Raw genomic sequence first — 11,398 nt, forward strand, 5'->3', positions numbered from 1 at the left:
ACTGTTCTTTCATTACTTTTAGACAACAAAAAAGAAAGCTGATCTTTTGGGTAGTGGTTGCACATCCTGCTTCTCTAGTTAGAAAATATGTTCTTCAAATTCTATGTCTTTCTTATTGTCTCACAATTTGATCATAAGACCTCTAGATAGGCACTGTGTGATGAGGCAGTTATAGCCACATTAGAATGACTAAATTTCATGGAATTAAAATGAAATGCAGAGGCAGAGCCGGTATAGGTCTCATGCTTACACTCCTGCAAATGACACATGTGGAATATCCTCAGCCCTGCCACACTCCATAACAGCTCTCAGGAGGCAGGCCTAAGTTTTGGGTTTGTAAAGAATACAGTCACACTTGCCATTTCCTATTATATTCTATTCTTCCTAATTATTGATTTACACCATATGAGTCATGAAGATATTACTGAGTTAATCATTCCGCATCTTCCAGGGTAGCTTAAAAAGCACCTAGGGCTCCTATTGCCACACATGAACCTTGACTCCATAGTACTCCACAGACTGTGTCTACATTTGACTGTACAAGTTGGTATATACTGCATGCTGATTACCATAAACTATCATAGATGATATTATGGAGATGACTTTGGGAGGCACTAAGTGGAAATATAAGTGCTTTTCTTTTTAAAATTTAATTTAGTTTGGTCTGTATTATCTTCTGACAAACATGACCACTTTCAAACTTCCTAAAGTTATTGGCTAATAAAGTCTTTAAAATATTTTAACTTTGAAATTATCTTCAATTAGACAAACCACAATGGGAATGTGTTAGAATGGGGTCAGGGGCTTCTGGTCTCTTGCTTTATTATAATAATAATTATCTATTGACTGACTATCTGTCTGTCTATCTGTCTATCTATCTATCTATCTATCTATCTATCTATCTATCTATCTATCTATCTATCTATCTATCCATTCTCTCTCCACCCCTCAACCCCCTGCACATGTGGATGTCATGATGCATGTGTGGAAGTCAGAAGATAGCGTGTGAGTCAGTTCCTAACCTCTACCATGTGGTTCCTGGCGAATCATCTCAGGTTGTCTGGCTTGGTGGCAAGCACCTTATCTGCTGAGCCATTTTGCTGGCCCATCTCTTGCTTTATTAGTTATTTACTTAGGCAGGCTGACTGTAGTAATTTTCTTATTTGTGAAACGGAGACAACAATAATTACCTTGTTAAGCTGTGGAGATTAATGAGTGTGTAGCAGAGACTGGTGTGTAACAGGTACAAAGTAAGTACAGCTCCATAAAAAGCTCACAGTAAGTGGGAGACTTTGATTCAGAACAGATGAGGGGTTGGAAGGAAGGGTAGAAACTAGAAATATTTTTGGAGAAAATGATCACCTATGACATAAAATCATCCCAATGTGGAGAATATCTGTAACATACATTTAGGTTTAACTTGTAGAAATCAAAGGGTTTATCTTCTCTTATGTTGACAGTGCTATAAAATACAACCTTAAAGGTTAGATTATCCCAATAAACCTACTATTCTTTAATGTTGTTTACAGTCAATGATTAAGATTACATAGAGTCAGCCCCAAACTGTTATAAAGGAAGCAACATATTATTCAAAACAAACTGTACAGAAATATAAACAAGTGGTTTCATTTTAAGCCATTCAAAAACTATTACCGTAGATCTGAATAAACCAGTCCAGGCGTCTTGCATTTTACCTCTTGACAAATGAGAAAACTGGTAGAGCACAGACTGATTTGACTTCATGTGGTATGAATGTCAGGACTACAATTTAAAAACAGATCAATCTGATTTAAAAACAAATCTGTTTTCCTTGGCAATCCTAAAACTCTTTTTAAAAGGACTTTTTCAAGAGAAAAAGTAGAGCCCCACAAACAGTTTCTGGGCTGTAAATATGGTGGGTATTGAGTAGCCTCCCTCCTCCCTCCCTTTCTTCGCACAGCAACAGCAAGGGGCTGAATTCAAGCAGCCTTGCAGGCCAGTGTGGTGCTGAGAGCATGAGCTCTGAAGGCAGGCAGGGTCAGGAGATGCTGCCGTCACCACCTGTGTGTGTGCAGGGGTGGGTCCACGTATCATTTCTTTTTCCTTTTAAAATTGCATAGACATGCTGTTAGGACTGAAAGAAAGGATCCACATACTGCAGTAGGCAGTGTCCCACACTCAATTATTACTTTATTATTTTATTACAAAAGCTTTACATCCAAATGAATGTTCTATATAAAAACCCAGTAATTATTTCCACAAATTATGTTACTTAAGTTAGTTTTATCTACTGGTTGAGAACATAAAAGCCAAACTTCCAAGTTCGAGATACTGAGTAGAACATATTTCCCTGTCTATAAGTTCAGACTAATCTAATGACACATAAATTTGAGCAGGAATCTGATTTTTAAAAGTATCAAACAAATTTATAGATTAGGCTAATATACTCAAGAAAACTGATTTTCATATTGGCACTTATAAGTAATGTTTAGGTTTTTTTATACAAGTATCTTCTGAAGAAGCTAAAATATTTTCTTTTAGATTATTTCAATGTCTTGGAGGAAAGTTTAAAATAGCATTAAAAAGACACCGAGTTCAAAGTACCTAAACCATTGTCTACTTCTGATGATATGTCCTCCTTAAAGATTCAGAAAGGCTGATGGACAGCCACACAGCCTATCTATAAAGGTGACTCCTAGCATGGGAATTAACAGCAAGACTTAGAGTAAGGGCAGCTGGGTGCCACTCTATGTCTTCACAGGCACCCTATTTTTTTTCTGATTTTGATGACATAATTTATCTGAATAATTATATTTTAAAATTTATTAATTTATAATTAATTTTTACAATTTTTCTCTAGATAAAAATCTGAATCATAGTTTTTCTAAAAGTAATTATAAAAGTGGTATATATGCAAAGATGTATCTATATGTACATATTGTACCTGTAGATAATAAAGTTATCAGTCAACTCCTTAACTGCTAAAAAAATTAAATAACTAAGCTGTTGAAAAATAACCCCAAAGAAGGTAGTAATAGAGGCTTACAAGTAGTCCTAGATATGCTACTCAATATTTATGGTTGATATAATAAAACATATAGCACTAGAATAATTATGGCTGTATTTTTAATGCAGAAATTGAGAAAGACAAACTAGGTATTTATTGTGTACACAGCAAAGAAGAATTATGTTCTTAATAGCACTTTATAATTTTTATTACAAAAGAAACCCCAGGACAGTATTGAAAAAAGAAGGTAACATTAGGGAAAATATGAATATTTTAAAACTATCATATAATCTGGCCAGGAACAAGAATGACTTTGTTTTTGAGTTTACAGCTAGAAGAAATGTACTGTGTGTGTGTGTGTGCGTGTGTGTATCTTTGATATTTTTTACATTCATGCCTGATAAAGATAAAACAATTTTTCCAGTAACTTTTTTAAAAAAAATGAAAGGTCAAGAAAAATTTAATAATGTTTTAATATAGTTATGGGAGATCAACACAGTGTGACATCACAGTATTTCCCTCAATGACCTTAGGGATGAAAATAATTTCCCTTAAGTTATCAGTCTAGTGCCACAGACAGTACATTTTGAGAAAATACGGTTATAAAATTTATGTACCAACTATGGTGCACTGAAATCTTTCATATCTATTTAAATAAAGCTACATGAAAAATCTTTTTAGATTTAAATGTCATCACTATTAGCAGATACTGTTAACCAGGAAGTTTTACATGGACAGAATTATGTAAACATACACACACACACTTTCTTCCCCATTTAGGGCATGAGCTCAGCCAGGGCTGAGTTTACATTCCACCACTAGGCTATTCCTGCAGTCCCTGATGAATACAGTTTTCAGTACTACTCTACTGAGTTTACATAAAGTATATTACAGGGTTGGCTACAAGGAATATAATCTGTAGACTATCATTTTTTAAGAAACTTAATTTCAAGGTTATTACTATTGACTAGTATTGTTTTATATACAGAGGATATCTAAAGTTGACTCTCAACTGCAACAATGCATTTCCTGAATGGAACAAACTTTACGATTAAAGATGAATTTAGTCATGGGTGTTGGGTGGTGCAAGTCTATAATCCTAGTGCTCAGAAGAGTTCAAAAGCTAACCTGGGCTACACAGTAAGACTCTGTCTAAAACAACAACATCAACAACAACAACAACAACAACAACAACAACAACAACAACAACGAACATTATACTATGTTGATTCTGCAAAGTAAGTCAAGTCCAAATTGGCTTGTTTCACAGTTTCTCATTTTGACTGAAAGTTTAAAAGATAGTTTTCTATGTAAGAGGTGAAATATGACAGGAAAATGAAGTGAAATAAATGGAAGAAAATTATTCTTCAGATACTATGTTTTGTGACCATAGTTTTTTATTGTGTTAAACTGAACACTATTCTGATAAAAATTTGTCATAACTATTAAAGTCTACAAAAATATACTCAGCCATACAGCTATATGTCAGAGGTTATAAAAACAGAGTGCAAGTTTCTGATGGTCCTAAAGGCAGAGACAATTTTAAAAGTTAACTAAAAAATTATAACACATTATTAGGTCCATGTTTAAATTCACATTTTTATTTTTTAGATAATAGTCACATCATGTATCTTGCTGAGTAAATTCATAAGAACACTGATATATTAAAAATGAGGTCACCAGAGCTTTGAGTGGCTGAGATAACAACATCCTGTGCTAATGACTCTGAAGCTCAGAATACTACGTACTTCCTATGCATCTATCTGCTACATGTGCAGGAAAATACACAGAATGGGAAGAAAACTTTAAGATGACAAGAACTAAGGATTTTTGCTGGTAAATAACAATAGAAACGGAACAGGATTTATACACAGAAGCAGACAGCAAGCCCAGTGTGGTCTATTAGTACTTTCTGGTCATGAAACTTGTGGTCACAAATGCATCATTCCTATCTCTTCAATATAACCTTACATCTTATGGGATATTCCCTGTGACTGACAATGACAGAGCCCAGTAGTCTTAAGTATTTTCATTGCGCTGCTCATTAATCTACCTTTGATAGTCTTCTTTCACCTTTTCATCTTAGTGCAAAACTGATTTAATAGTTTTATATAGTGTCCATCTATGAAAGCGAATTTTATACTTTTTATCTTATTTTCAAAAGATTTAACCCAGCATGACATATTTTCTCTGTTACGTCTTTTATATTATTTGGAAAGTTTCTAAGTTCTTAGGTAAAATTATTTTTCTGATGAAAAATTAATTATTACTGGGAGGAAAGTTTTAATTTCATTAATGAAACCTCAACTGAGAGTTATATTTTATTTAAAAATAGATTAGGTTAAAATGTGTTATGAACTTAAATTTATCTGATATGAAAACTCTGCCTGATGTAAGAAGAATCAGAAGTAGTTTACTGCGGCCCAGTTCCTAGTGTGCTCTTTATGCTGTCCTTGGGCATCACAACACTCAGTGCTGGATGTTAGGCACTCAGTACAGTGCAAGGCACACAGACAAAACCCAACAGATGAGTTTAGATATCTGGTAGCAATAGAATGCAATGCAAAAGTACAAAGACACATGATGTCAATTCCATAGAGCTACTTTTTCATGCTGAGAAACAAATAAACAAACAAAAGTCAATACAACAAGGTGTAACTCATTCTAGTCAAGGAGCCCTACCATTAGTTACTTTACCCCAAACCCTGTTAGTGTTTCATGCAGACCTGGGTTAGTACAATTCTGGGGAAAAAATTTAGTGATAATTGTTGAAATGTTTAGTATGAGCCAGGGTAGTGTTAAGTTTTCTTACTGCTGAGTTACAAGCAAAGAGCTTGCTAACTCTGAACTAGGACATGGGAGAAGGACAGAAGTTTTGGTTGACACTTTGTCTTACCTTCAGATAAACAGAACTGACACTTAATGATCTAAAGAGGGAAAATAAAATAAATGAAACAATCATAAGAAGTGCACGATATTACAGAAAGGAAGGCCATGAGTCATTTTTATTGCTGATTTCTTTAAAATTAGTTAAATGTATTAATGCAGTACCCTCTTAAAATCTTCAAATATTACAACATTATTTGCTGTACTATATGTTTTTAATGTAGACTGGTTTAGCTTTACTTGTAAAGTTAGAGATGATAACACTATATTTTTGGCCATAAAATTTGGTCCTCTGCAGTTGAGAGTTCCCTCTGCAGATACTTAGATTCTCATGAAAAGCAAGAGCCAGTGACTGTGGTAAGATACGGATCATGTACTCTGGTGAAGATTACTGGATATTTAAAGAACCACATTTAGATAAAAGAAAACAAATTAAATTTACAGGCCAAACTCAAACAGTCATGAATAATATATTTCAATGATCAGAATTTTATTCAACCAAGATTGAGAAGAAAAGGGTATTGCATTTTGGGTTTGTGACAAGTGACCAACCCTTTCTTTTACTCTTACCTGCATCAGCAGGGAAATGATGATAGGGAGCTGGAGAGAAAACCTGTGAGGCAAAGTCTTCAAATGTTGTTGGCTCTAAGTGGTGCTGGACAATTGTTTGCAGGTACCGTGCTCTCTCCTCATAGCTGATTCCTTCTGTTAAGGATGGACTGAGATGCGCTGGACATTGTGAACAAGCACGTTTTAAGAGGACCACAACAGTGCATCATTAGTGAAGTGTTATATATGACTACAAGTGCCACCTTTTAAAGTATAAAGATGTATTTCTTAATGGAAGTTTATTCTTTTGACTCCATGACAAATGATAGTTTAACAGAAAGTTTACTAGAGAATAATTATAATACTGATTTACTATTATAATGCTTTGAGAAAAGATTCAACTGCTAGCTGGTCAGTCTGGACCATCTTATTTTGTTAATTAACTTTCATCTGCAGATTTACTCTCAAAATCCATTCAATAAAATTACATTGCTGCCTAAAATACTATGTCCCAAATTTCCTTTTTTTATTTTTATTTGTAAAGGCTTACTGTGAAATTCCTGCATATCTTCTTCAGTTTTAAAAATCCCTATATTTTCTCAACAATTGTTCTCATTTTGAATGGAAGACTACTGTTGCTATAATCCTCAAATAACTCCATGCAGTTAAGATAAATGCATAGCTGAATCTATGTGTCAGGGAAAAAAATACCCCATCAATTACAACACTGAAACGAGCAGGAATATTTGCAAAGAGTCCACGGGACTCCTCAGTACTGTCCAACAAAGCATCTACAGGGCCCTGACACTGACAGAGAGAGACTGTACTTCCCTCTCAGCACATATTATTCCCTGATACTATTGACAAGCAACCAGTACTTGAAGTGTTGTTGCTTTTGAACAACCCACTCCAGGCTTCCTGTTTTTGCAGGTCTGATTGTGCTGTTAGCACAGAAAGGGCAAGAAAGGGAGAGAATATTTCTGTTGTTCATGAAAGCAACTATGGAAATGGCTGTCAAAATGCAGAGCAGCAGGCAGCAGCAGACAATTATCAGCAGAAAGCACATGCCGACTTCATGTCGTATAGTTCCTGAACTGAGAAACCACCTAACGTTTCTTCTTGAGGTCTAAAGTTTTCCTGCTGTACTTGGTGTGCAATGTTGACATTTAAACAAAGACAATGAAAAGACATTTAAATAGGACAGCAAAAATTCACCCATTGGTTTTGGTTTCTCCATTGATTCCCCAACCTCCCTGCCAAAAGCCATTTTAGTCTTTCCATCTTAAAATTTGTTATTCTCTTTTAAAAATTACAATTCAGTATTTCAGTTCTATAATTCTAGGAATTACAATTCAAACTAGGAAAAATCATTTGGGAGATAATTTAAACTGATAATTCAATGAGTGATATCATGGCCAGTAACATTCACAAAAGTTTATTAAGAGGTGGCAAAAAAGCCTGCTAGTCAAGAGCACCCACTGCGCCTTGACTCTGAAGGATCATTTGCCCTTTTAATGGCTTGTATACTATTTTCTTGGATTACAACTTATGTTTTTGCATCATATATTCAAGTAACCTGGGTTCTACTTCTTTATAATTCATTATTTTCAATTCTGTACACTGTGGTTGAACTCAAAAAGAATTTTCCTCTGAAATAAACAGCAACAGGATAAGATGTTATATTAAAATGATTGGTGGTGAAGAAGAATTTTATGGAAGGGGTGCAGACATTTCTGAGGCAAATTTAACATAAAGACCTAACATTGTACATTTAAAAAGAAGATCTATGGTTCCAAGGGGAAGAGGATGAAGCTGACGGCTCAATCTAAATAATACTACATATCTCACAACTTGTTGGAAAGTACTTTTTTCATTGGGGGAGATTCACAGCTGCCGAATTTTCTGCAGTTAATAGAGTCCTTTGATTCACAGCAGTGCCCCTTGTACAAAAAATACTGGCCTTTGTGTATTACCAGAAACTAATTTTCTATTTGGCTGAAAAGGGAAAAATGGGGTTATTGCTTCTCCCTCCTACAGAGCTTTTCATTATGCCTGATGCACTCAACTTCTAAGCTCTTCTGAGAAAAAAAATAACTGAAGAGGCAAGAGGTAGAAAAGTGAGCTTGTTAGCACATTAGAAGTGAAGTATCTTGGTGGGCCCTAGAAATTCCCAGTGGTGTGTTAACTTATCACTCTATGCATGCTGGCACTGATAGTCTCCCAATTGATCACTCTCTTTTCGCACCAAAGGTGCTGCCAGGAAGCAAAGGCTGAAGGCCCACAGGAGAACAGTCTGCTATCAAAACAAGCTGTTTTTAAAAGTCTGCTTGAATGGATAAAATGCTTCATGAAAAGTAGGGTGGAGACACCTACCTGCTTTGAAAATGCTCTACTTTCAGAGGGCCTATAAATGAAATATTTTACTTTATCTTATTATATTTAGAGTTTACATTTAAAAAGGTAGGCAGAAAAAAGCAAATGTTAATATTTTTAAAACAAGGAGGATAGTTCCAGTGTGCCAAATTCATCAAAGCAAAAAAAAAAAAAAAAAAAAAAAAAAAAAAAATTAGGTGAATAATGTTGAAGGGTGACCTACTGTGCTATATAAAAGGTTTATAAACGGAAGAAACTCTAATCCACAGCACACAGTCCTGTAAAAGGAAGGTTTTCCAGATATGCAACATTTTAACTTTATATAAAATATATAATGCATCTAATAAAATGCCAACAACTCTTCATTAATGAAAACAGGCATCTTAACTTTGAGATGTGTAAGCCTATGTGAAAGAGTACTTTTTTTTTTTTTAAAGATTTATTTATTTATTATATATGAGTACATTGTAGCTGTGTTCAGACACACCAGAAGAGGGCATCAGATCTCATTACAAATGGTATGAGCCACCATGTAGTTGCTGGGAATTGAACTCAGGACCTCTGGAAGAGCAGTCAGTGCTCTTAACCACTGAGCCATCTCTCCAGCCTGAAAGAGTGAGTTCTTAAGAGGGAAGCTGTGGCTACATTAGCACAGGGTACCACCTCAAATTTTCTTTTTTGTGGGTTAGCTTCAGAAAGTACTGTTAGCTTGGTGAATTCTTATAGCCTAAAGTAACCCACCTTCTAAAAGTAAATATTCTTTATAGTTTCAAGTTAATTCTAGCCAAATTAAGTAATATAAAGGTGACTCAACTCAATCTATAAGTACATTCAATACACCTTCACAATGTTTGGATCAGAAAACATAATTACGAGATGTGATAAACTTGCACAGTCCTGGATCCACAGCACAGGCACCTTTGCATCTCTAATGATTTGAGAGCTCTAAAGAGTAGCCTCAGCATCTGCAGTTGTAGCTGGGATCCAAAGCCTGTATATACTCTTCACACAGTCAGACTTTTGAAGCGGCGGCTCTCTAGGGGAGAGTTATTGGTACCTTAAAATTGAGCGGCATACACAAACTCAATGTGTAGCAAAAGAGAACAACTCAAGCAATATTCCTACTATGCATGAGTGTTGTCAATAGGATTAAAATTAAAATGCTAAAATGGGAAAATGATAAAAGGGGAACTAACACAAATATTCAGAACTAAATTTAATTTAAAGTGCAGATCTCAGTTGAATTCATAGAAGTGTTTGTTGTAAATTTTAAAACATTTCAAGGTAAAATGTTTGGTAGGAATCTTTAATATAAAAAAGGCTTGTCAAACACACACTTACTTCTACCCCCAACACATCCCCACACCCCACCCACTCACACAATAACCCCCCACCCACACACCTACCCTCCCCACCCACACAGGTGCTGTAATCATAGCAATATAATTATCCACTAATCCTCTGTTCTTGTATTTTCTGCAAAGCAGAAAAGGGGAAGGGATATTACAATTCTGAAAATAATGAAGGGCACTACACATGCTTTGTCACAAAGAAGTAGTTTAAAGCTAAGCTGAACTTCATTAGGTTTACATTAGTAGACCTTTGAGTAATTGCTTTTAATTTGAAATTTCAAGACAGGCTGTTAAGAAAATGAGCCCAGTTTTACCCTGGCCCTAGAAAGATAAGTATGAATTCTCCTTTCTACAGTTTATAGAGAAATCACCATCTGCTCCTATTTACATTATTAGCGCTTTAAAGAATATATAAACACACTGTAGCCCAAAGGTCCCCCTATATATGTGCTGAGAATTATCTATTTTCATTGCTACAGAGGTACAAATGCTGCTACACATTTCTTGAACTTAAACTTTATTTAAAGTATGCCCAATACTTTTATGAAGGACAATATGACCTTTGCAATATATCCAAATATAAGGACTGTAACTGTACAAATAGCTTTAGTGAGTTTTTAGAAATTGTAAATCTCAAAATAACTCTTCCTTTACTCTTCTGGACAAATTCTGCTCCTCTGTCAGCAATGTAACCAATGTAGCCAGTGTATTATTGTTGTCCAGTTTAAGGTTTGGTGCACATCTTTGTAAATGGTAGGTGCTATTTTTACACTTCCCCCTCCTTCCTTTCCCTGTTTTTATCCTGCCCAAGCTAGCACTGAGCACAGGAACTGATCTTCTGGAACCGCAGGTACACTCCACCATGCCCTGCTCTAAGGTGAGTGTTCAACACTGAGGTAGGAAATAGACCTTTGTTGCCAGGTATGCTTGCTCATACCTGCAATCTTAGCACTTAGAAAGCTGAGGCAAGAGGTCTTAACTTCTAGGCTAGTTTGGGCTACAAAGTGAACATCCATCCACCAAAAATATACCTACATTCATGTGTCAGGACTCTGTAATAATGTTTCTTATTGTGCTCTGTACAGAGGGCTTCTTGATTTATTCTGACATAAGAAAATTGAACATGAAAAAGAAGGTTAAGCAATAATAAATATTTTCATTTTATTAAACTGTAAGGAGGCTAGACTAAAAGGGAGATTGATCTTAAAGAAGTTATAACCTTAAGTCTCAACAAATTTTCTTTTTTTTTTTT

At 35.2% G+C, this 11,398-nt stretch overlaps 1 protein-coding gene across 8 annotated transcripts in view; it reads right to left on the reverse strand.

Annotated features, from left to right (window-relative positions):
- Ralgapa1 (Ral GTPase activating protein catalytic alpha subunit 1) overlaps positions 1-11,398 on the reverse strand; it is a 223,021-nt gene that overhangs the window by 3,163 nt on the left and 208,460 nt on the right. For 4 of the 8 annotated variants that reach the window (XM_031356025.1, XM_031356021.1, XM_031356024.1 and 1 more), the window contains 2 exons: positions 6,443-6,567; positions 3,604-3,606 (listed from right to left, as the gene is read on the reverse strand). In XM_031356025.1, the coding sequence (XP_031211885.1) occupies positions 3,604-3,606; positions 6,443-6,567 (128 nt within the window). Of the gene's footprint in view, positions 1-3,603; positions 3,607-5,882; positions 5,914-6,442; positions 6,568-11,398 lie in introns of all 8 variants that reach the window. The other 4 variants (XM_031356026.1, XM_031356020.1, XM_031356023.1 and 1 more) reach the window with 3 other exon arrangements.

This window comes from Mastomys coucha, unplaced genomic scaffold (genome assembly GCF_008632895.1).
Source record: "Mastomys coucha isolate ucsf_1 unplaced genomic scaffold, UCSF_Mcou_1 pScaffold6, whole genome shotgun sequence".
In the NCBI taxonomy this organism is placed as follows: domain Eukaryota; kingdom Metazoa; phylum Chordata; class Mammalia; order Rodentia; family Muridae; genus Mastomys; species Mastomys coucha.